Source organism: Durio zibethinus, chromosome 17, assembly GCF_047325235.1.
Source record: "Durio zibethinus cultivar Kanyao isolate XHJ-2024 chromosome 17, ASM4732523v1, whole genome shotgun sequence".
Taxonomy (NCBI): Eukaryota; Viridiplantae; Streptophyta; class Magnoliopsida; order Malvales; family Malvaceae; genus Durio; species Durio zibethinus.
Window position 1 is genome coordinate 1,909,004 of NC_143178.1, and position 19,199 is coordinate 1,928,202.

The window sequence follows — 19,199 nt, forward strand, 5'->3', positions numbered from 1 at the left end:
GCCATAAAATCAAATAAGCAACCAAACCGAAGAGAGCCTTTCTATCACTTCTAGGCTATTTCTTGCGATGAGAAGAAAAATTAAACAATTACTTGAAGTTGTTTTCTTTGGTGTTTTCTGTCCTTAGTCCAAAGAGACAGCATGAAGACGACCTTCGTTTTAATTCGTAGTTAATTTCTAGTTGGGAGTTGACTGTTGTTTTCCTCTTGTCGTTTAATCATTGAAGTCCATGGTCCTCTGCCTGATGCACCCAAGTTTGATAAGAAACATCAAACATCTTTCCTAAACCTTAATATGTAAGGTCTACATGTTATCTGTTAAATCCAACAACAATTTTACTATCATTTTCACATTGATTTTCCCATACAACAGACTTGTCAAAGAAGGATATGAGCTAAGAAAGTTTGAAAATACCCCGGCAGATCCTACTGCCCATATCTTCGCATTGGAAAATACCGATATCTAACCAAATATATATATATATATATATATGAAAGTGAAAACCTGTTCAGATTTTGAAGACAATGTCAAACAAACAAAAACATGCAGTGAATTCTAGTTGCTTGGGATTTTGTTGGGCAAAATAAGGAGCATATTCAAAATTAAGGAGCCATGTATTGACAAATCTTGTTTTTGCTCATGGATGATGGTATTCCTTTTGTAGCATTAGAGGATAGAATACCCTTTTTTGTCATCTTATGACTCTGCAGAGTAAATATACTTCAAATAATTTTGAATATAAATACCCTATCATGCATGTACACGTATGCAGATATATATATATATATATACATACTTGTATTTAAATAATAAACATATTCCTCAATTTTGTTTTAAAATGTTTTTCTTAAACAGGTGATTAAAGAGCTTAACACATTCATTGGCTGAGCTATAAGTTTTAAGGGTTGGTAAATATTTGGTTTTGAAGGTAGAAATCGATGTAATTTGACCAGGTAATCCATAGCAAGTAAATTAAGTAAAAAACATATAACAGCTGAGCTCATTAAGGAAAGACTTCTAATTAAGGCACAGTTTTATAATCTCTTCTTCTAGATCTCTTTAATTGCTGTTTACCGACTGCCAAGTGCCAAACAACAAGAGCTTCAGCTGAATTTCTCAAGTTAAATGTGAATACTCTAATGTTCAGTTAATTATTTGGTTCAACTCAAAGATTTCATATACAAATTGATGACCTTAACTCTGAAGATTACTGCATTTGCTTCTGAATGTTTATTAATTTGTTCTTTAGTTTAATAAATCTTGCAGAGTCACCCATATTCTCCTTTTTTATCTTACTTTTTGATAAATTTTACAGTAATTTCTTGGTCATCTTGCTTTATATATGGATGTTGAATTTGAAACAAATTCAAAGTTAATGGTAAACCTTAAGAGAAGGAGAATGGCAGGGTGGCATTTAAAAGACTAATTACTAAAAGAAAGGCTGTTTTGGCAATTGCGTGATCTACCAAAAAATGGAAAATATTGCAAAAGCAGTTGGAGGCTGCTGCAGTTTTTTGGAATTATATATGACCATTGAACTTATCAGAATTAACTATGCAAATAATGTCAATATTGCTGGAAATTGACAAAACTGCTGACTGATATGGTGGGGGCACAAATTAAGATTAGAAAAAAAAAAAGGTTTAATAATGAAAGTAAAGGAAGCTAATCAGAATCATTGCCAGAAGACATGCTCCATCCGGGGGAATCAAGATTAGAATATATATGTAATTGTTAAGCACTGATATCTATTCCTTGATGTGACACTCAAGATATCACCCTTGGGTAGATGTGCTCATCCTAAGTGTTTGACCCGGGAGCTGCGATTTGGCTCTCATGGTCAACTCTATATTATATCACCAATGTATATTCCTGAGGTTTCTTGTTGACCAAAAAGAAGGCCGAGGCTTCTCAGTGACACGTGCTTGATAAATATTAAACCAGATTTATTTTTCCACCAAATCACAATTTGCATAATTACCTAACCCGGATTTTAGGGTTCTTCGAATAGTGCTAATAGAATTATGAGATGCCAGGTTACTTCCCAGTCTTTGCTTGCCATGGGAAACATGTAATATTATAATGCAAGAAAGAATTTTAATGACATCATTGGTTTGAATCACGTAAAACATGCACCTATAAAACCAGCTGCATATCGTCTCCTCAGAATATCCGAACTAAACTCCTTTTATCCTTTGTCAATAAGCACCCTTCAAACCAAGAGGAGATTCCCCATTTTTATCTCAATTTGATATCTGTTTCTTTCCTGGTTAATTAGTAGTTTCGTATAAGCGGAATGGATAGGTCTCCATGCAGCGTAGAGGATGCCAATCTGAAAAAGGGGCCCTGGACTCCAGAGGAGGATCAGAAGCTGGTTGATTACATTAACGAACATGGCCGTGGAGGTTGGAGTGCTCTTCCAAAGCTTGCAGGCTTAAACAGATGTGGTAAAAGTTGCAGACTAAGGTGGACTAATTATCTGAGGCCTAATATCAAGAGAGGAAAATTCACTGAAGAAGAAGAGAGAGTTATTATTAACCTTCATTCGGTTCTTGGAAACAAGTACATATATATTTTTTCTCATATATGCTTAGTTTTCTTAAAAGATTTGGAAATTGGAAGATCTGTGCATATTAATATGCTTGGAGTTTAGAAAAACATCTAACATCTTTGCTTACCTTCCTTTTGCAGGTGGTCCAGGATTGCTACTCATCTTCCAGGACGAACAGATAATGAAATCAAGAACTTTTGGAATACCCACATCAGGAAGAAGCTCCTGAACATGGGAATAGACCCTCACACCCACAAGCCAAGAACTGATCTTGATCATCTTTTAAATCTTTCCCAGTTGCTTTGTGCCGCACAATTAGGCAACCTGATGAACCCATGGGACACTGCTTTTAAACTACAGGCTGATGCCGCTCAGCTAGCCAAAGCCCAACTATTGCAAAACCTAATGCAAATTGTGAACACAAACAAACTTGCAAATGTGGAGAGTGCTGGTTTCCTTGGATCCCAAAATCCTTACTCATTCGAAGGATACTCAATGGAACAGGCACCCTCTCTGCTAAAGAACTAGCCCCAACACTTAAGAATATCCAAAATAAAGCCGGTGCAATCCCTCAAACATCAAGTGACTTCCAGGCTGTAGAAAACCCACGGCCATATTTTCAAGGTGGATTTAACAATCAGAGTTTGAGCATTAATTCCTTTGAAGAAACTGAAGATGCACTTCCTGAGTTGGTTTCGGGATCTCCTGAGACTTCACAGATTAACCAGAAGGAAAACAAGACCGGCACAACACCAGACTCCACTAACTATGAGGCTTGGGAGAAGCTAATTATGGAAGATGAAGCCGATGGCTCCTACTGGAAAGAAATCCTAGAGTAAGTGTTCTCTTCTTGGATTCTTCATTCATTTTCATTTCTTTGTTGCTTTGTTATTATGATATACGTTTTGAATTATTCATTTCTTCCTTACTTCTTTCAGATTAGTTCATGTTTTTAACTTTTTTTTTATCTTCCTGCCGTTGCAGTTTCACTTCAGCCTCATCACCTGTCTCATGGTAGAGCACATTTCGGCATGATATTGATAAGGTCTTCTACAGTTACATCAGAATGATTAATGAAAATAAAAGGAAGAAAGAATTAATGAATGTTGAATCTCATTCGTATTAATGATTCACTTTTGGATGTTAGTATTTGTTTTAGTCACTTAAAGTCGGAATATTAGTTGAATTGTTGCCCTTTAGGTGAGATTGTTTCCGTCCGATCTAAGCCATTGATAGTTGCACAAACCATAACCAACCAAAACCACCCCTAACCTTAACTTTGTATTCAATTTTGCAAACTTTTAATGGACTTTTTTTCTCTTTCTTTTCTTTTCTATTTTCCCCCTCTTTGTGAACAGTAAGAATTTTTCTCCCTTATTAATTATTTTATATCCATTAACTGAATTTAGGAAAGATAAGAGATTTTTCTGCCATTTATTTGTCCATCGTTAAAAACCTTAGAAGATGGGGTTACTTTGGTGGTGCAAGCATTTGCAAATTTTGAGTGTTGTTCCTGGAATTGGGGCTGTTCAAAGGCTGCTAGACCCAAACCGGTAAAATTGGGCCCAGTGGCCTTCCTTTCAAATTGGCTTGAAATTATTTGTTCAATTCGGCCCATGCTCTCCAATTTTGTAATTTATTGTTTAAACATTGATTCTGAAGATTGTTGGCCCAATACCGACCTGCACATTAGAAGAATAGCATGAAGGGAGGGTTTCTGGAGTTTTTCTTTTGATTTTATCTCATCATATAACCAGAAATAACATAACAATAACATAAAGACAACAATTCAAAGAAAGAACAAACACAAATTATGTGATAACCAACTCAAGAATTAGACGTTTCCAATATTGAAAGATCCCAAGATCTCAATTGTCTAAGAAAAAGAAGAATCATTGTGCTGCTGTGCATAATCTCACTCTACTCAGAACAAAATCTTTCATAAACATACAAACAGACAAATACATGAAACGTGCCCATTAACATTCATAGATACAGATTGACCAAACATATTAATAGCATACAAAGAACCAAATCGATTCCATCTGCCTGTGTAAATGTTCATCACAAACTGAGATGTAATCTGAGAATCCGAAAACCCCTAAATCAAGCACCAAGGGTCAATACAATACAAACCATGGAAAAGAATTCACTTGCACTTCCAACATGGATCAGAGAAGCAATCAGGAGGCAAGGATTTGATTACAACTTACAAGCCACTGTAAGGGCATTGCCACAAACAACCAAATTTCAGATCGCTTGCGGTAGAAAAGATAAATAATACAGCTAAAAGACAACTTCATTGAAACAAGGATTTTGTTTATTTCTTGTTCTATTTCAATTTCCAGCAGCATGGATTTGCTGTAGATTTCTTCATGCTCTATGATAACCAAAGATGGAAAAAAAGTAGATTGTTGATCGAAGTGCTGTAGCCAAAATGAGATAAGTTCATAGAATAATGAGACAAACTCAGCTGACTGGAAAGAAGCACTATTGTGGATTCAACGAAACAAAACCTTTTAAAAGTTTCCTTTGAATATAATAAAATGGATTGACAAGTAATGCTTGAGACAGCAACTTATTTGGATAAATAAGGAAAGACTCAGCAGTTAATTGTATAAGGAAACAAATATTGAAAGGAAATAAACCTAGAATTCAGCACTTATTTTTCCGTTATCTTTTAAAATCTTCAAGCCTCAAATAGTGGAGCATTGAGTCACTATGTTAATTTACACACATACAAGCATAACAGCATGAAGCATGTTCTTTTTTCACTAGTAATAGGCCAAAACATCCAAGCCTTTTACTTTGTAGACTATACAAGAGGAAGGGGAGAAAAGGAAAAAGTTATGGATAAGATAACGAAAGCACGCACCAAAGTCTTCTACACTTAAGTTCATCTTTGATGTTGACCATGCTTTACTAACTAGTTCATTTGATTCAAACAGAAGCATTTCTAAAATTCCCTGGAGAACAATAAAAAATTTCTAGCATCTACATAAGACTAAAATTTTGGAACAAAAACATACATGGGCAGGTTGTTTGTAAAGTAACACACAGAGAGCTTCTATTATGATAACGTAATCTACAAAGGTAGAATTACGTTGATATGAATGTAAATGCAAGAGGCAGTAAAATCTTTAACAAATAGGCAAAACAGTGAAAAAATATTCAGAGGATGTGAAACATCACAGTTGTTACGTCCAACAGCCATAAAGGGCACAAACACAGGATTTTGAGTACACGAGGAAATAGAGATACACAAAACCAGAGCAGTTCTATATTAGGTCAAGCTTGCAGCATACTTGTTGAAAAACAATGCCACACCACATGACAACAATGTTCATATATCCCTAGCCAATACATCCTGCGGGAACCAACTCATTGAAAGTATAACTGTAATGCTTTGACCATGACCAGTAATGATGGACGCATAAACTATTAAAGAAGACATTAGGATACAAAACAAGTGCAAAGGGTTTGGGATCCAAATTTGTCAGATACGATAGCAGTAGAATCTGTTGGAAACCATTATCAAATGTGGTTAATGCCATAAAACGGGGATGCGAAGACAGGGCAAACAAAAATACAGTTACGTAAAACCAGCAGCCCATTCAACAAAGATATCATGAACCCTTATTCCATTTAAGTAGCTGGAAAAATAATAGGTAGTGTAACCCTAAAGTGAATCAAGAACTTTTCTCCTTTCTAATTCTCAGTCAATCATTAACAGTAATCAGCAGTTAATACAACAAGTGGAAATTAACACATCACTTGGCATTCAACTCTAAAAAGTTTTCTTCAATGGGAAAATTAAAAAGAAAATAAATTGATATTTTTAATCCATTTAAGGTGCTCAACTTTCGTGTGCAACTTAGCATGCAAACTGGAAGAACTTACCAAAATTAACCTTAGAGGGGCAAAAAGGAAGGAAACCCGGTTTAAAACAGATCATGCTTCCGACTTACCATACCTGATATTCAACAACCACATTAATATGCTAATTATCCACAAAACATGGAAGAGAATATAAACCATATCCTGAAGCTAAATTTCAGAGTGTGACAAAATGTTTTCATTCTGTTTTTTACTTACCAATTTTATATAGCAAGTTAGCAACCTAATCATCCAAACTCAAAAAGGGGAAAACCATCACATTTTTTTGGCAGGATTCAGATGATGCCATGACGGACTACCAACTTCATTATTTCAAAGAAAAAAACACCAGAGCAATCAATCTTCAAACCCAAATTTGATCAAACATTTAAAGAAGCACATCAATTTATTCAAAGCAAATAAAAAAGAAAAAAAAATTGAAATGAAAGTATCATTGGAAAAACAAGAAATTAAAATGAAACCATATGGCAAAACCCACTGATTAAACTTGCGAAAGTTCAAAAGTATAACAATTACTAAGCAAAAAAACTTAAAAGCCTCAAAGTACAGCTTAAATTCCCTAAAACGTCAAAGTATTTTGAAAAGTACCTATCTCCAGAGCACCGTGGACAGAATATACATGATTAACACCGAATATCATGTAATTGTTGTCAAGAGGCTATAACTAAACTCAAAGTAGCCAACCTAGTTATTTCACCACTGTACGAACTGATGTCTAAAAATGGAAAATGTGCGATTGGCTTCGCCTCCACAAGCTAGCACCAGGGTCCCAATCCTTATACAATTGCAACAACCCTCCAAAAAGGACCAACCATGGAAACGAACCAAGCTACACCTTTTTCATCAAATTCCCTAAAAATTTGGTCAAACTAGAATAGAGTTCTCCTTCTCTTCCCCATCACTACAGCAAGAATTGGTCACAGTTTTCCTTACTTCTTCCTCACAACCAAGCACCTGCCTTCCATCAGTCCCTGCCACCTTCTCCTGACTACACTTCTCAACCTAATGCTTCTCCACCACCACCACTTCCCTTTCTTTCCTATTCATTATATCACAAAAGAAATCAGTCAAAACTGTTTCATACCCTGGCATTTTTGCATAACCCGGGAAATAGTTAATGTCAATAATAAGATACCGGTTTCCAAATCGGGTATCTCTTATCACATCAAAATTAAACAAGTTCAAATTCATGGCCCTTCTCAAACCCTTGGCAATATCCGTCATGAAACTCTGTGGCGGCAATTCAGTATCCTCCAAATGCATCATCTTATAATACTTATCATCACTTTTCTCATGAGTAGCCAAATTGGAAACTTGAGAAAAGGGTAGAGACCCTTCTAAACTATTCAATTTTTCCTCCGAAACATCAGGTAAAGACTTTCTTTTAACACATTTCACATATTCCCCAACCACATAAACCTTGAAAATAACCCCTCCATGATTAACAAATTCCTGCAAAACAATTGGGGGCTTAAGCTTGTTCAACCCTTCGTGGTTAAAAACCAGAGCCATTTTGTGTGATTTGGCGCTTCCATCAGCCACCAAGGGCTTTGCAATCACGGGAAACTTAAGCAATTCCCAAGCTTGCTTATCAAATAGGGTTTCTTGATCGTAAATCACAATCTGTTTAGGGATCCCAAAAGTTTCGCTTTGATTCTCGATCTTGAGTTCGGACACCACCTGGAGCATCGAAATCCTGTTGTGGAGCCGTTCGATTGCATCAGGAGAATCAATAATTACAGCACCAGGGTTTCGAGAACGGAAATCTTCAAGCTGGCTCTTCCAATCCTCACCGTACAACTTGTGGAGCACGCAATCGAACGGCCCTTGATCGACTAAAGGACGTTCCCTATCGATCTTAACCAGATCGATTCCTCGAGATTTTGCCTGATTCACCAACGACTCTCGGATGAAACTGTTCTCCTTCTTCGGTAAAAGCGCGTAACCAATCTTGAATCTTCTCTCCTCTCCTGCCATTGCTCTGATTCTTTTTCCTTCTCACTTGAATAAAAATCTCTTCTTCCACTTTCTCTTTTTCTTCAACGTTTGATTGCTTGATTCGTTAAACCAAACGCTCGCTTCTTCGCATTTCAGATTTTCAATGCAACCAAACGAAACGAAATTATGATTCATAAAAAGAATTAAATTTTCGGAATTTTTAGGGTTGGTTTTCTTTAAAAATATATATATAATTTCTGATTTTTTTTTCTGGTGGCCTTTTCCTATTAGCTCTGGAAAAATCGGAAAAAATAATTTCAGGTTTGGTAACGAAATGCTATATAGCTTTCGTAGAAGACTGAGTGGGAAAGGTATATATAGCCTCGACTAGGGTTAGATAAGGATAGGATGATACAGTAACCAGGATTAGTATACAGTAAGACACGTGGCATATTCTTTTAGGTTATATGCGGATTCGTGCCGCACAATTTAAAGGAGCAAATGGGAATGAGAGGCTTTGGGTGCACCGAGAATGGACGGTGGTGATTGGGGGTAAAAGTAAAAGTGAGTAATGGTCAACGTCTGATCGAAAAGATGCGGTGGCTTTCATTTATTTTTTTTAGGGGAGGCAATCTTTCGGGAACACTTTATACTATGGAATTTTGAAATGTGCGGGACTTTAATTTTGAAGCTACAAGCTTAGCCATACCCATAACTTCTCTTTTTTTGCCACGTGGAAAATTCATCCACCGAATGTTGGCACACTTTTTTGAGAGCTGATGTGGATAACAGAATAGCACGTAAGGTTTTTTTTTTTTTTTTTTTTTCTCTTTTCCTTTTTACATGAATCGGTTAGAATATATATTAAAAAAAATATTTACGCATTTTTCAAAGATTGGAATTTTTGTTGTGAGATTTTTAGGTCTTCGATTCTTCACTGTCACCAAACAGGGGTGACATTTTTTCTTTGTTGTGGAAAAATACAACTAGAAGTTTACTTTGGCTAAATTTCATGTCATTGTCGGTAAGCATATGCACTTAGACAAAATAATGATACAGTTCCATTTATGAAAGTTATAATGTACAATCACTTGTCTTAGTTTGTGATATAATTTTTTTATATTATCATTTGTAATTACTATTAGGTACCGTTATTAAAATTTGTAGGATGAATAATATTTTATCTGCTTTCATGTGCGAATTCAATTATTCACTTGAGATAATTGAATAAAAGAAGTTTTCATGCTCATTTTCATTTGAATCAATAATTGAATTATCTAACTATTATTAAAGGTGATAATAGTTCGAAGTCAATTAGATTTAATTTGATTTTTTTATAATAATATATGATATTATAAATTTTAAAAATTTAATTTCAATTCAAATTAATTTTTTTAAAATTAATATAATTTGAACCAAATTTTATAAGTTCGATTTGATTTATCAAAATTTAAAATTTATTTTTTATATATTATTTTAATAACATTTTAAATATGTTTAAATAGACTTATATATAAAATAATTATTTTATTTTGTACAAAATTAAAAAATATATATTAATAAAACTATATAATTCAATTTGATTATTATTATTTTACTTGATTCAAATTTAATATGTACATTTAATATTTGAATTTGATATAAATCAAATTAAAAAAATTGATTTGAATCAATTTGAATATTACGATTTTAAATTAATTTTTTATTTTTTCGATTTTTTTTTCATCACTAATGATTATGGTTGAAATTATCACCCTTAATTGATACGTAAAATCCATTGGTCAAATTGGCACACATTTCTCACAACCACTTGCTTAATTAATTGCTTCCAATCGATGCTCCTCCAAATTGAGTGGGTTTTATTTGGGCATGTGGGTCAGTTTCAACTTTCAATGGACAGCAAAATTATGCACTTTTCAAAGATTAAAAAAAAAAAGGGTTGGCCTACACTAAGCGTGCACGTGCAGGGGGAAGGCAATCTTCATGAAAAAGTTTCTTGATTTGAATTTTGAAGCAATTGCATTAGAATAAATTATCCAATGATTCTAAAATGGTTAATTTAGACATCAACTGGATAGGATTATCGAATATTCTATTAATGTCGAACCAAAAAAAGATAGGATTTTCGAATATTCTAATCATATGGAATCATTCCTAAGCTTCCACTCACGCATATTTTTTATAAACATAGCAAAATAATTGGAGATTGCTCCTCCAAATTAGGGTAAAAAAATTAGTCAGCAATAATTCATAATCTATTACAAGTGACATTAAAGTTGTAAACTTCTTTTTGTTTTCCAAATTTACTAAAAAATAACAACTTTATAGTGGTTGCTCCATTAATTAAAAAAAAAAAACTATAGTTCAAAATTTTCGTCTTTCAATAATTATACATTGAAAATAAAATTCCAAAATGAATAGAGAACAACTTCAAAGTTCATGCTCTGTCCAATGGCCAGCAAAATACGAGCTAATTTTATCATAATTTAGATTGATACATTTAATATGAAGTTTGCTCAAACTTATATATTTTAATATTTGAATTTAAAACATTATGTTTTATATTTTTTTTGTTTATTAAATCAAGATTTTATTCGCATTATCAATCAATTTATAATTTCATAGAACATAAAAAAAAATCAAATTTATATTTGGATTTTATATTAGTAGCCTTTTTCATCTCGAAAATTTAGAGAATAAGAAGAGAATGGCCTAATTCGATCTCAAACCTTCATATATTTTTTAAGTCTTTTTATGACTAAATCGAAAAACGATGAAAGCTTATATAAGCTGACTTTGAAAGTCTTAAAAGCACCAAGATCCAATGCGGAGGTTGGATTCTGTTTAGGTTTATCTTTTGTTGAAGCCACTAAGCCCAATTTGTTGAAATACATCTTTGGGCCAAAATCCATACTGGTCGTGTTTTCATTTTCTTTTCTTTTTTTTTATTAATTGTGGATTTGTGATTAAAAAGCCATGGTTGTAGTGTTTTTTTTTTTTTTTTGTTAAATGAAGTGGTAGTATATTTATTTATGCACCAGTTGAGTTTTTAAATTTAGGAGAAAGTAAAGCTTATAGAGGCAAATAACGAAATACGTTGATGCAAGTAATAAAAGATAATATAAAAAATAAATAAATAAATAAATTACTTTTTATAAAAATGAATGGTAAAAAAAATTCAAATGTATAATATAATATGATTTTTTTTTTTTTTTTGCATTTTATATAGCCAACTCCAAATTTATTGAATATAAAACTTAATTTATTGTTATTGTTGTAAATAAAGTTATAATAGATTACTTTGCATAATATACAAGGTATTGATAAGACAAATTTAATGAGAACGGTTAGGCAAATGACCAATAAAATTAATTGCAATTAAATTCCTTAAAAAAAAGCACATTTCACTCATGTATGAATATTTATTTGAATGTTTGGGTTGGGTTGGGTTTGGGAGTTTTGATCACTTTAGTACGTATAATGACATCTCTCTAACCAAATAAATAATAGCATTTATTAAGATCTAAAGTTGTAAATTTCATGAACAATTAACAAAAGGTTTGATTAAAAAAAGACATTATAACAATTAGTTTTCTTTGTTTCCTAAGTGAAAGTCCTATGATTTTCTATTGTTGATGAAGCTTAAGAGATTAATTGGTAGGATTAATTAGTGGATATTTGTTTAAATCTTTGTGAAACAACATAATTAATTTTTTATTAACAATAGTGTATTTTATTAATAAAATATTAAGCTCATAATTTTAAAAATAAAAAATTATGCTTTAAATATATATAAAAAATATTGTAAAGTGTTATTTCATTGAAATCATGGCAATGTCACTTTCAAATATATATATATATATATATATATATATATATATATATATATTGGAAAGAATAGCAAATTGTGGAGATGGTACTGTTTTTGGTAGGGAGTAGGGACCATTAAAAGAATTGCTACGATGCTTCTTAAAAAGAAAAAAACGAACATAAAAAACAAATAAAATTAAATTGACTAATAAATGATTGATTTAATAGATTAAATTTATTTTTTTTGATGAAAAATTTGTAAGTTTAAATTTTGTTAGTAATCATTTATTAAAATTATTTCGAATGTATGATCTGTAATTATTTATTTTAAATTATTAAATATAATATATATTATTTTGAGATATTAAATAATTTATTTATTTTTAAATTTTGTGATAAAAAAATAAAATTAAATTAAATTGGTGGATTGGAGTGGCCTAAAGGGCAGATAGGTAATTTTGAAAAAAATAGAAAACTAAAGAGAGAGGTAGAATTGGGTCATGCATGGAGCAACATCGGGGAAAAGCACGTGCGGTATGCCTCGGTTTGGTTGACGTAAGGCAATGATTGTCTCTCTATGTTTCTGTCGTTTCCCCTATTTGCACATGCTTGTCGTGGCCTACGTGTCACAATCTGTATATTTTCTTACCATTTTTTATATTATTAATTAATCCTTTGTTATAGTTTTTATTTGGGACGTTGATTACTATAATAATTTAATTTAATTAATTATTTATTTCATTCGCATTGTAAATATGCGTAGGCTTAAGCAAGTATTTTAATCTATCATAAAATAAAGTGGTAAAATGTATAATAAATCCACATGGACAAAAGTACGAAACGACAAAAATATTTAAAATAAAAAAGAAAAAAGAGAAGCTGACGACCGACGGCGCTGGTTTCTTTAACGTTTTGGGATTTAGGTCTCTGACCGGGGAATATTCTTTCTCTCGCTCTCTTTCTCTCATAAAGAAGAAAGAGAGAGAGAGGGAGGGGCGAGGTAGGGGAAGAAGTGTCCAAAAGGCAATTTATCTTCTCTCCCTTAGAATTTCTTCCCTGTGTTTGTCTGAAGGGGAAAAGGCTCAAAAAGAGCAAGAGAGAGAAGAGAAAGGGAAGGGAAATTGAAACGGAAAGGGAGAAATGGAAGGGAGAGAAGAGATAAAGGAATCCAAACCCAGTTTTCCTTTGAGCTTTTGGGAGGTGACTGTAGCTTCGACGGTGGTGATGGGATTTGTTCTGGGGCTTACCGGCGTTTATTTAACCATGCCTGCATCAGATTATAGCTTCCTCAAATTACCAAGGAGCCTTGAAGATCTTCAAATCCTCAGGTTTGTTGGCTCTCAAGTTAATTTGGAAAAAAAATTAACTTTCTTTTCTTTTTTTTTTCTGAAAAATGGGAAATTTAAATCTGTTACTTGCCTGTGTTTTGTTTGTGATTGAAAGTATATAAAAAAAAAGTTGTCATTTTTGGATTTTTTTTTTTTGCGGGAAATTTTTTGTTTTTGTGGCTAAGGCGTTATTTCAGATTGCACGCAATCCGCTGAGTCGGTTTTTTTATTTCTCTTTTATCATTGATTCCTGTATGTTTTATTTTCCCTGTAATTTAACAAGTTGTGGGATCGGTCTTGTTTCAAGCCAATGTAGCTCTTTTTGTTTTTGTTATGATGAATTTGAGGCAATAAATGAATGGATTTCTTTGGTGGTAATGAAAAATGGTGTGATTTTGGATAGATTGCATTGTATATCAGCTTATTAAAATCAATGAGTTTCTGTTCAAGGGTTCTATAGAAAAGACCGTTTTTTTCTCAACAAAAAAAAAAAAAAAAAGACGAGCCTTGAGATCTAGAGAAACTAAGAAGTGGATAAGTCTGGCTGGAATAGATTGGTTCTGGATGGATAGGTGAGAAGGATAACTGCAATAAGTTTTCAGAATAGAACTTTTGTGGTCAAGTCCTTGGTAACTAGGAGGGCCCTAGAGATTTTGTTGATTAGTGCTAATAGAATCAGATTTTTTATGTTGCTTGGCCTGTCCTTAAGATGCCTGTTTCTTATGGAGCCGTGATTGGTGATTCAGATTAAGTTTGATTCAAATTATGTGAGGATGAGTTCCACTTTTCTTTTCCCTTCTTTTAGTTCTTAAAAAGTTTCAGATGTTACCTCTCACGTGTTATATTTTCTGTTGGTGAAAAAGAGCATTTGGTTTGAGAGATATACAATGAATTAGTATGCAGTGATCCTTTCTGCTTCTGGGTTCAAAATTGAAGATTTTTTCTTATGAATCGTTGACTTGATAAACTTTGTATAATCTGTTCTTTGGGGTGTTCGTTGTGTTCCTTTGCTATCTGTTGATTTCTTTTTGTTCAATGTATCATGTAGAGATCACCTTGAAATCTACACAAGTGACTACACCATGCAAGTCTTGGTGGGGTATTGTGTAGTCTACATTTTCATGCAAACTTTTATGATTCCGGGAACTGTTTTCATGTCATTGCTTGCTGGAGCCCTGTTTGGGGTCTTGAAAGGTGTTGCTCTTGTTGTGTTCACTGCCACCGCTGGTGCTTCTTCTTGCTATTTCCTGTCAAAATTGATTGGCCGGCCCCTTGTTTTTGCCCTTTGGCCTGAAAAGCTGAACTTCTTCCAAGCCCAGGTGATTTTCAATTCCTTATCGAACCCATCTTTGCTTACGTTGAGCTAAAAAGTGGAATAAGTTTTAACTTTGTGGTTGCAGGTAGCACAAAGAAGGAAGCGACTGTTGAACTATATGCTTTTCCTAAGGCTTACTCCAACTTTACCAAATACATTCATTAATGTTGCTTCACCTATTGTCGATGTGCCTTACCATATTTTCTTCATGGCAACTTTCATTGGGCTCATTCCTGCTGCTTACATAACTGTTAGGGTATTTTACTTCTCACTTCCATGTAAAGCTCGCATGTTAAGCATAAGCTAGCCTATTCTCTCTTTGGTTGATACGGCAGTTAAAACCTCTTAAATGCCATTCTTCATACTTTAATACCGTGCGCTTGTCTGTTTCTTCTACAGGCAGGGATAGCTCTTGGAGAGTTACAGTCGGTAGGGGATCTTTATGACTTCAACTCAATTGCAACTCTTTTCCTTATAGGGGTTGTCTCCATCACACCTACGCTCATGAGCAAGACCTAATCAAAGCCTTTAACTGGATGAGCTTGCTTGTACGTGGGGTTTTAATCTCCCGTAGCCATTTGGGTTGCCAGAACTTCTGTTCAGACTAGCATCAAATAAATGCAATGTGCTGCTGCTGTTTCTCTGGTTAATGGAATTCAGACTGGTCGTGCTGATATTGAAGATGATTTAGTGATCAAATTCTTTGCCTGGCATTGTATTTGCTTTAACTCTTTCTCAGGTTGAGTTTGTATAGGGAGAGGAACATGAGAAAAGTTGGGGTAAGGCTGTTATTTCTTTCAGTTTCAATTTTATTGCCAAGAACAGTCCTCAGAATCTGTAACCTTTGTAGAAGTTTTATTGCATCAAACATCTTTCTCAGTGTTTGTTGTGGTCTCAGAATTAAATTTTACAACTCAATTGTGGCTAAGAAAAAATAAAATGGACCATCCCTCAATGTAATGCCTTTAATAACAATAATAAAATCATGAGAAAATGGCAGGCTTCATTTGCTTTATGCACAAGTCAACTCGGGACATGAGATCCCTCAGCTTTAATTCCAATTCAAAAATTTTCAGGGTATTCAAAGAATTCTAGGGGTTTCTTTTGAAGGGATTGCTATCAGAGAAAAGGGAAGAAACGGCAGCATTTTGCGCCGAAAAGTCGCCGAAGATGGTTTTGAAGAAATCAGATTGAGGTGAGACGGTGTCGTGTCCAGCCAGCGTTTCTGGTTCATTGGATTTCTTCTTTCCCATTATCGAGACATGGAGAGGAAGATTGAGATTGAATTGACTACCCTAGAAGGCTAGAACTACATTTTAGTAGGGAAAGACAATAATTGTAGTGCATCTTCTTTAGTATGGTCCAAACGAACAAGTTTCTAACCCATGAATAGTAGCTCTAACATGGGCTTAGTCTCTTAGACAACTTGGCTCATTGTTAAGCAAAAAGCCTGTCCTTTAAAAATAAACCTGAAAGCCTTTTATAAGCCCAGTCAAGACGCCATAAAATTGATAAACTTGCAAACACATTTAATCAAATATTTAGGGTTACCAAAAAGGTTTTCCAATAGCAGATTTGGAGAAAAAAAAATCCATGTACAATGGTCCATGTACAATTTCTTTGCACCTAGTATTCTTTTACCAACATTTATATTACTAGCACACAAAAAAAAAGAGTCACTGCTCCCAAAAAAAGAGTCACTGCTTCCGATTGCCATACTCCAAATGAGTCGTGACAGGTTCTCGTCTGCCATGGGATTCTTGCATAGGTGGTCAAACTAGGAGGCACAATCTGGGGCTCCATAAAATCTACAGATTCAATTGGCAAATAGTGTAATGGTTTTCCTGATGCCATATATCACCAAGGACAGCTTTATGGCTTGCATGAAACTAGAAAAATCTTAGCCTGTGACCTCACTGCCCCTTCTCCGGGGATGACAGAGTTTGTGGTCAGTCCACGCAGAACAAGCAGTACTCTACTGAAGATAGCTACCTTGTCGAATCATGGGAATTAGTACCTGTGGGCTGCAAGAAAGATCACACTTGCACCAGATTGTTCGAAATATACAGTTTAGATTTCAATGTGAAGAAATGGATTCCATTAGCAAGTTTGGGTGAATCAGTCTCTCAATCTCTGAGTTGAACGTAGGAGGCATTCAAAGGAACCACTTATATTTTTCATGGATGACTGTATTCATGCTGATTACTGTTACAAGGACACAGGATATAACACGGGTGAGTTCAATTTGCAAAGCTCAACTATTGGTTTCTATCTTACCAGCTTCAGTCTAAGTTATCCTGTTATCCACCTGGGATTTGGGTCACTCCAGCACTACAATAATCAAGTCTTAGCTAGCCACAAGTCCTTATAACCATTCGTTTTGGGAGTTACTATGATTCTTCATGAAATATTACACTTAAAGAGAATGAATTATTTCAAAACTGATATAGATGTCAATCACAGTACGAAGCCAATTCAAAAATTTTAAATTTCAACATCATTAAAGATGGTTTTATTTTTTTTCTCATTAATTTGAACAGAATTAATCAAGAGTTATTCACCAAAATTAAAAATCAATCTTACAAAACCTTCACATTTGGAAAGAGATATAATGTGTTCATGACAAGGGAACATCTAATAACATGCCCTTCGATTACAAGGTGATAACATCTACATTCTACAACTCATCTACTCAGAGAGATTTATCATGAAATATAGGAATTAAGAAAGGAAAAACAACCAACCTCTTCATAGCTGCTAACCTATTGATTTTTCTTCAATCTCGAAGTTGAGGAGGGTGATTTAAGGCCAGGATCCGAACTTCTAATAACGAACAAAAGTGTTTCAAGCAGCATGCCGAAAACCAATCCAAGAATATCTCCAGCAGCATTCTGCGAATAGAAAGTACAGCACCACCAAATTCAGCATTAAATAATCTAAACTAAGGCACCCAAGACATAACTACTTGTAAATTTGAGAATGATAGTTTGAAAGTACCATGATAGGACTGTGGTTAAACAATGCTTTGAATGCAAAATATCCAACCAAATACCCAGCAAACATTGTCAGCGCAACATGTAAACCTGTTTCAAGTATAATTAGTGAAAGTAACTTAGAAAATCCGTACCCAACTTATAAAATGTTATCCGTTTTGGTTCGAAAATCTCATAGTTTAATTAAATATTGGATTTAAGTGTTTACTTATATATGATAGGAGATACTCTGATCATCCCGCCATAAGACTGGAGTGTCACAGTAACTACGAGGAAAGATCTTGAGATAACGAAACAAACATACTACTTGAACTAAGTACTAACCAAAGCCAAGTTGATCCTTATAAGTAGAGAAAGGTTCATTGAAATCCTTCTTCAGCGCGATGACTTTAACAAGCTTTTGATACTCTTCCCTCTCTGCTATTTCTTTAAGCTTCCATAATCTTTCCTTCAATTCTTCGGTCGGAGGCGGTGAAGTGAAGTGTTCGGCTACGACATTAGGCCCAAGATTAGGCTAGGGCTGAAGGTCTGAAGCAGATTGTTGTCAGTTAGGCCTAGGCCCAACGTGAAAGAAAGATAAAGTGTGATTATTTTCTTTTTATTTATGCTGACAATATAAATTACTTGAAGATTATTTTTAAAATTTAACTAAATCCTCCCAAAATGTTATTATTATTATTATTATTTGAAATGATACGAAATTCTTTAAAATTTAAGAACAATTTCTTTTTTTTTTATGAACTAATATTTATTTATCAAACGATGTTAGATTCAATTTTTTTCATATCACTTAATAAGAAACCCTTAATTAAAGGCAAAAATTACATGTCAGTTGACTTTTTATGGTGAAAATTTTTATAAAATTTTATAAGTGAAGTTTATAAAATAATAATTTAATAAAAATTAAAAAAAAATTAAATCAATTGATTGATAAAATTTAATTTAAAAATTAATAGTATATAAAAAATTATTAAAAATATTATTTATAATTCAAATTCGGTTAATATTTATTTAATGATAAAAATTATATCAATATTTTTATTAAAAGTATTTATCTAAATATATATTAATTTATATAACTAAATTTATCAATTTATCAATTATAATTAAAAAATTTACGTAATTCACTTACAAAATTTGATTTAAATCTTTCCGCCCCGTGTATAGTAGCCAAAGTATGGTAGGTTTCTATCGTGAGGCAGATTGTGACACACACGTGCATCCACTCTTCCACCAAACCCTCTTTTCATGCACAAATTATATTCACATCGTTGAAAGGGAAGGAAGACAAATGCAAAACCCATCTTCCAGTCTCTCTCCCTCCGCCCCCAACAACAACTACTCCCACCCATATCTACTCTCCCACG

The 19,199-nt window shown here is 33.6% G+C and overlaps 3 protein-coding genes and 1 pseudogene across 4 annotated transcripts; 2 read left to right on the forward strand and 2 right to left on the reverse strand.

Annotated features, from left to right (window-relative positions):
* Positions 1-1,449: 1,449 nt before the first annotated feature.
* Positions 1,450-3,844, forward strand: LOC111276138 (transcription factor MYB39-like; annotated as a pseudogene). Its single transcript, XR_016329027.1, has 3 exons — positions 1,450-2,562; positions 2,692-3,386; positions 3,536-3,844. The product of XR_016329027.1 is annotated as a transcription factor MYB39-like (transcript).
* Positions 3,845-4,472: 628 nt separating this feature from the next.
* LOC111276121 (inositol-tetrakisphosphate 1-kinase 1) lies at positions 4,473-8,721 on the reverse strand. Its single transcript, XM_022861935.2, is given in 3 exon segments — positions 4,473-4,977; positions 6,452-6,524; positions 7,037-8,721. A coding segment is annotated over 1 exon segment (1,113 nt). The 5' UTR covers positions 8,426-8,721; the 3' UTR covers positions 4,473-4,977; positions 6,452-6,524; positions 7,037-7,312.
* A 4,363-nt stretch (positions 8,722-13,084) lies between these two features.
* On the forward strand, positions 13,085-15,718 carry LOC111276147 (putative membrane protein At4g09580). Its single transcript, XM_022861952.2, has 4 exons — positions 13,085-13,524; positions 14,573-14,843; positions 14,925-15,095; positions 15,239-15,718. The coding sequence occupies exons 1-4, from the start codon at positions 13,337-13,339 to the stop codon at positions 15,356-15,358; spliced, it is 750 nt and encodes a 249-aa protein (XP_022717687.2). The 5' UTR covers positions 13,085-13,336; the 3' UTR covers positions 15,359-15,718.
* LOC111288580 (uncharacterized) lies at positions 15,647-19,184 on the reverse strand. The gene is made up of 4 exons (XM_089746781.1): positions 19,047-19,184; positions 18,157-18,346; positions 17,837-17,922; positions 15,647-17,730 (listed from the first exon to the last, which is right to left on the reverse strand). The coding sequence occupies exons 1-4, from the start codon at positions 19,182-19,184 to the stop codon at positions 17,602-17,604; spliced, it is 543 nt and encodes a 180-aa protein (XP_089602907.1). The 3' UTR covers positions 15,647-17,601.
* Between the last annotated feature and the right edge of the window lie 15 nt (positions 19,185-19,199).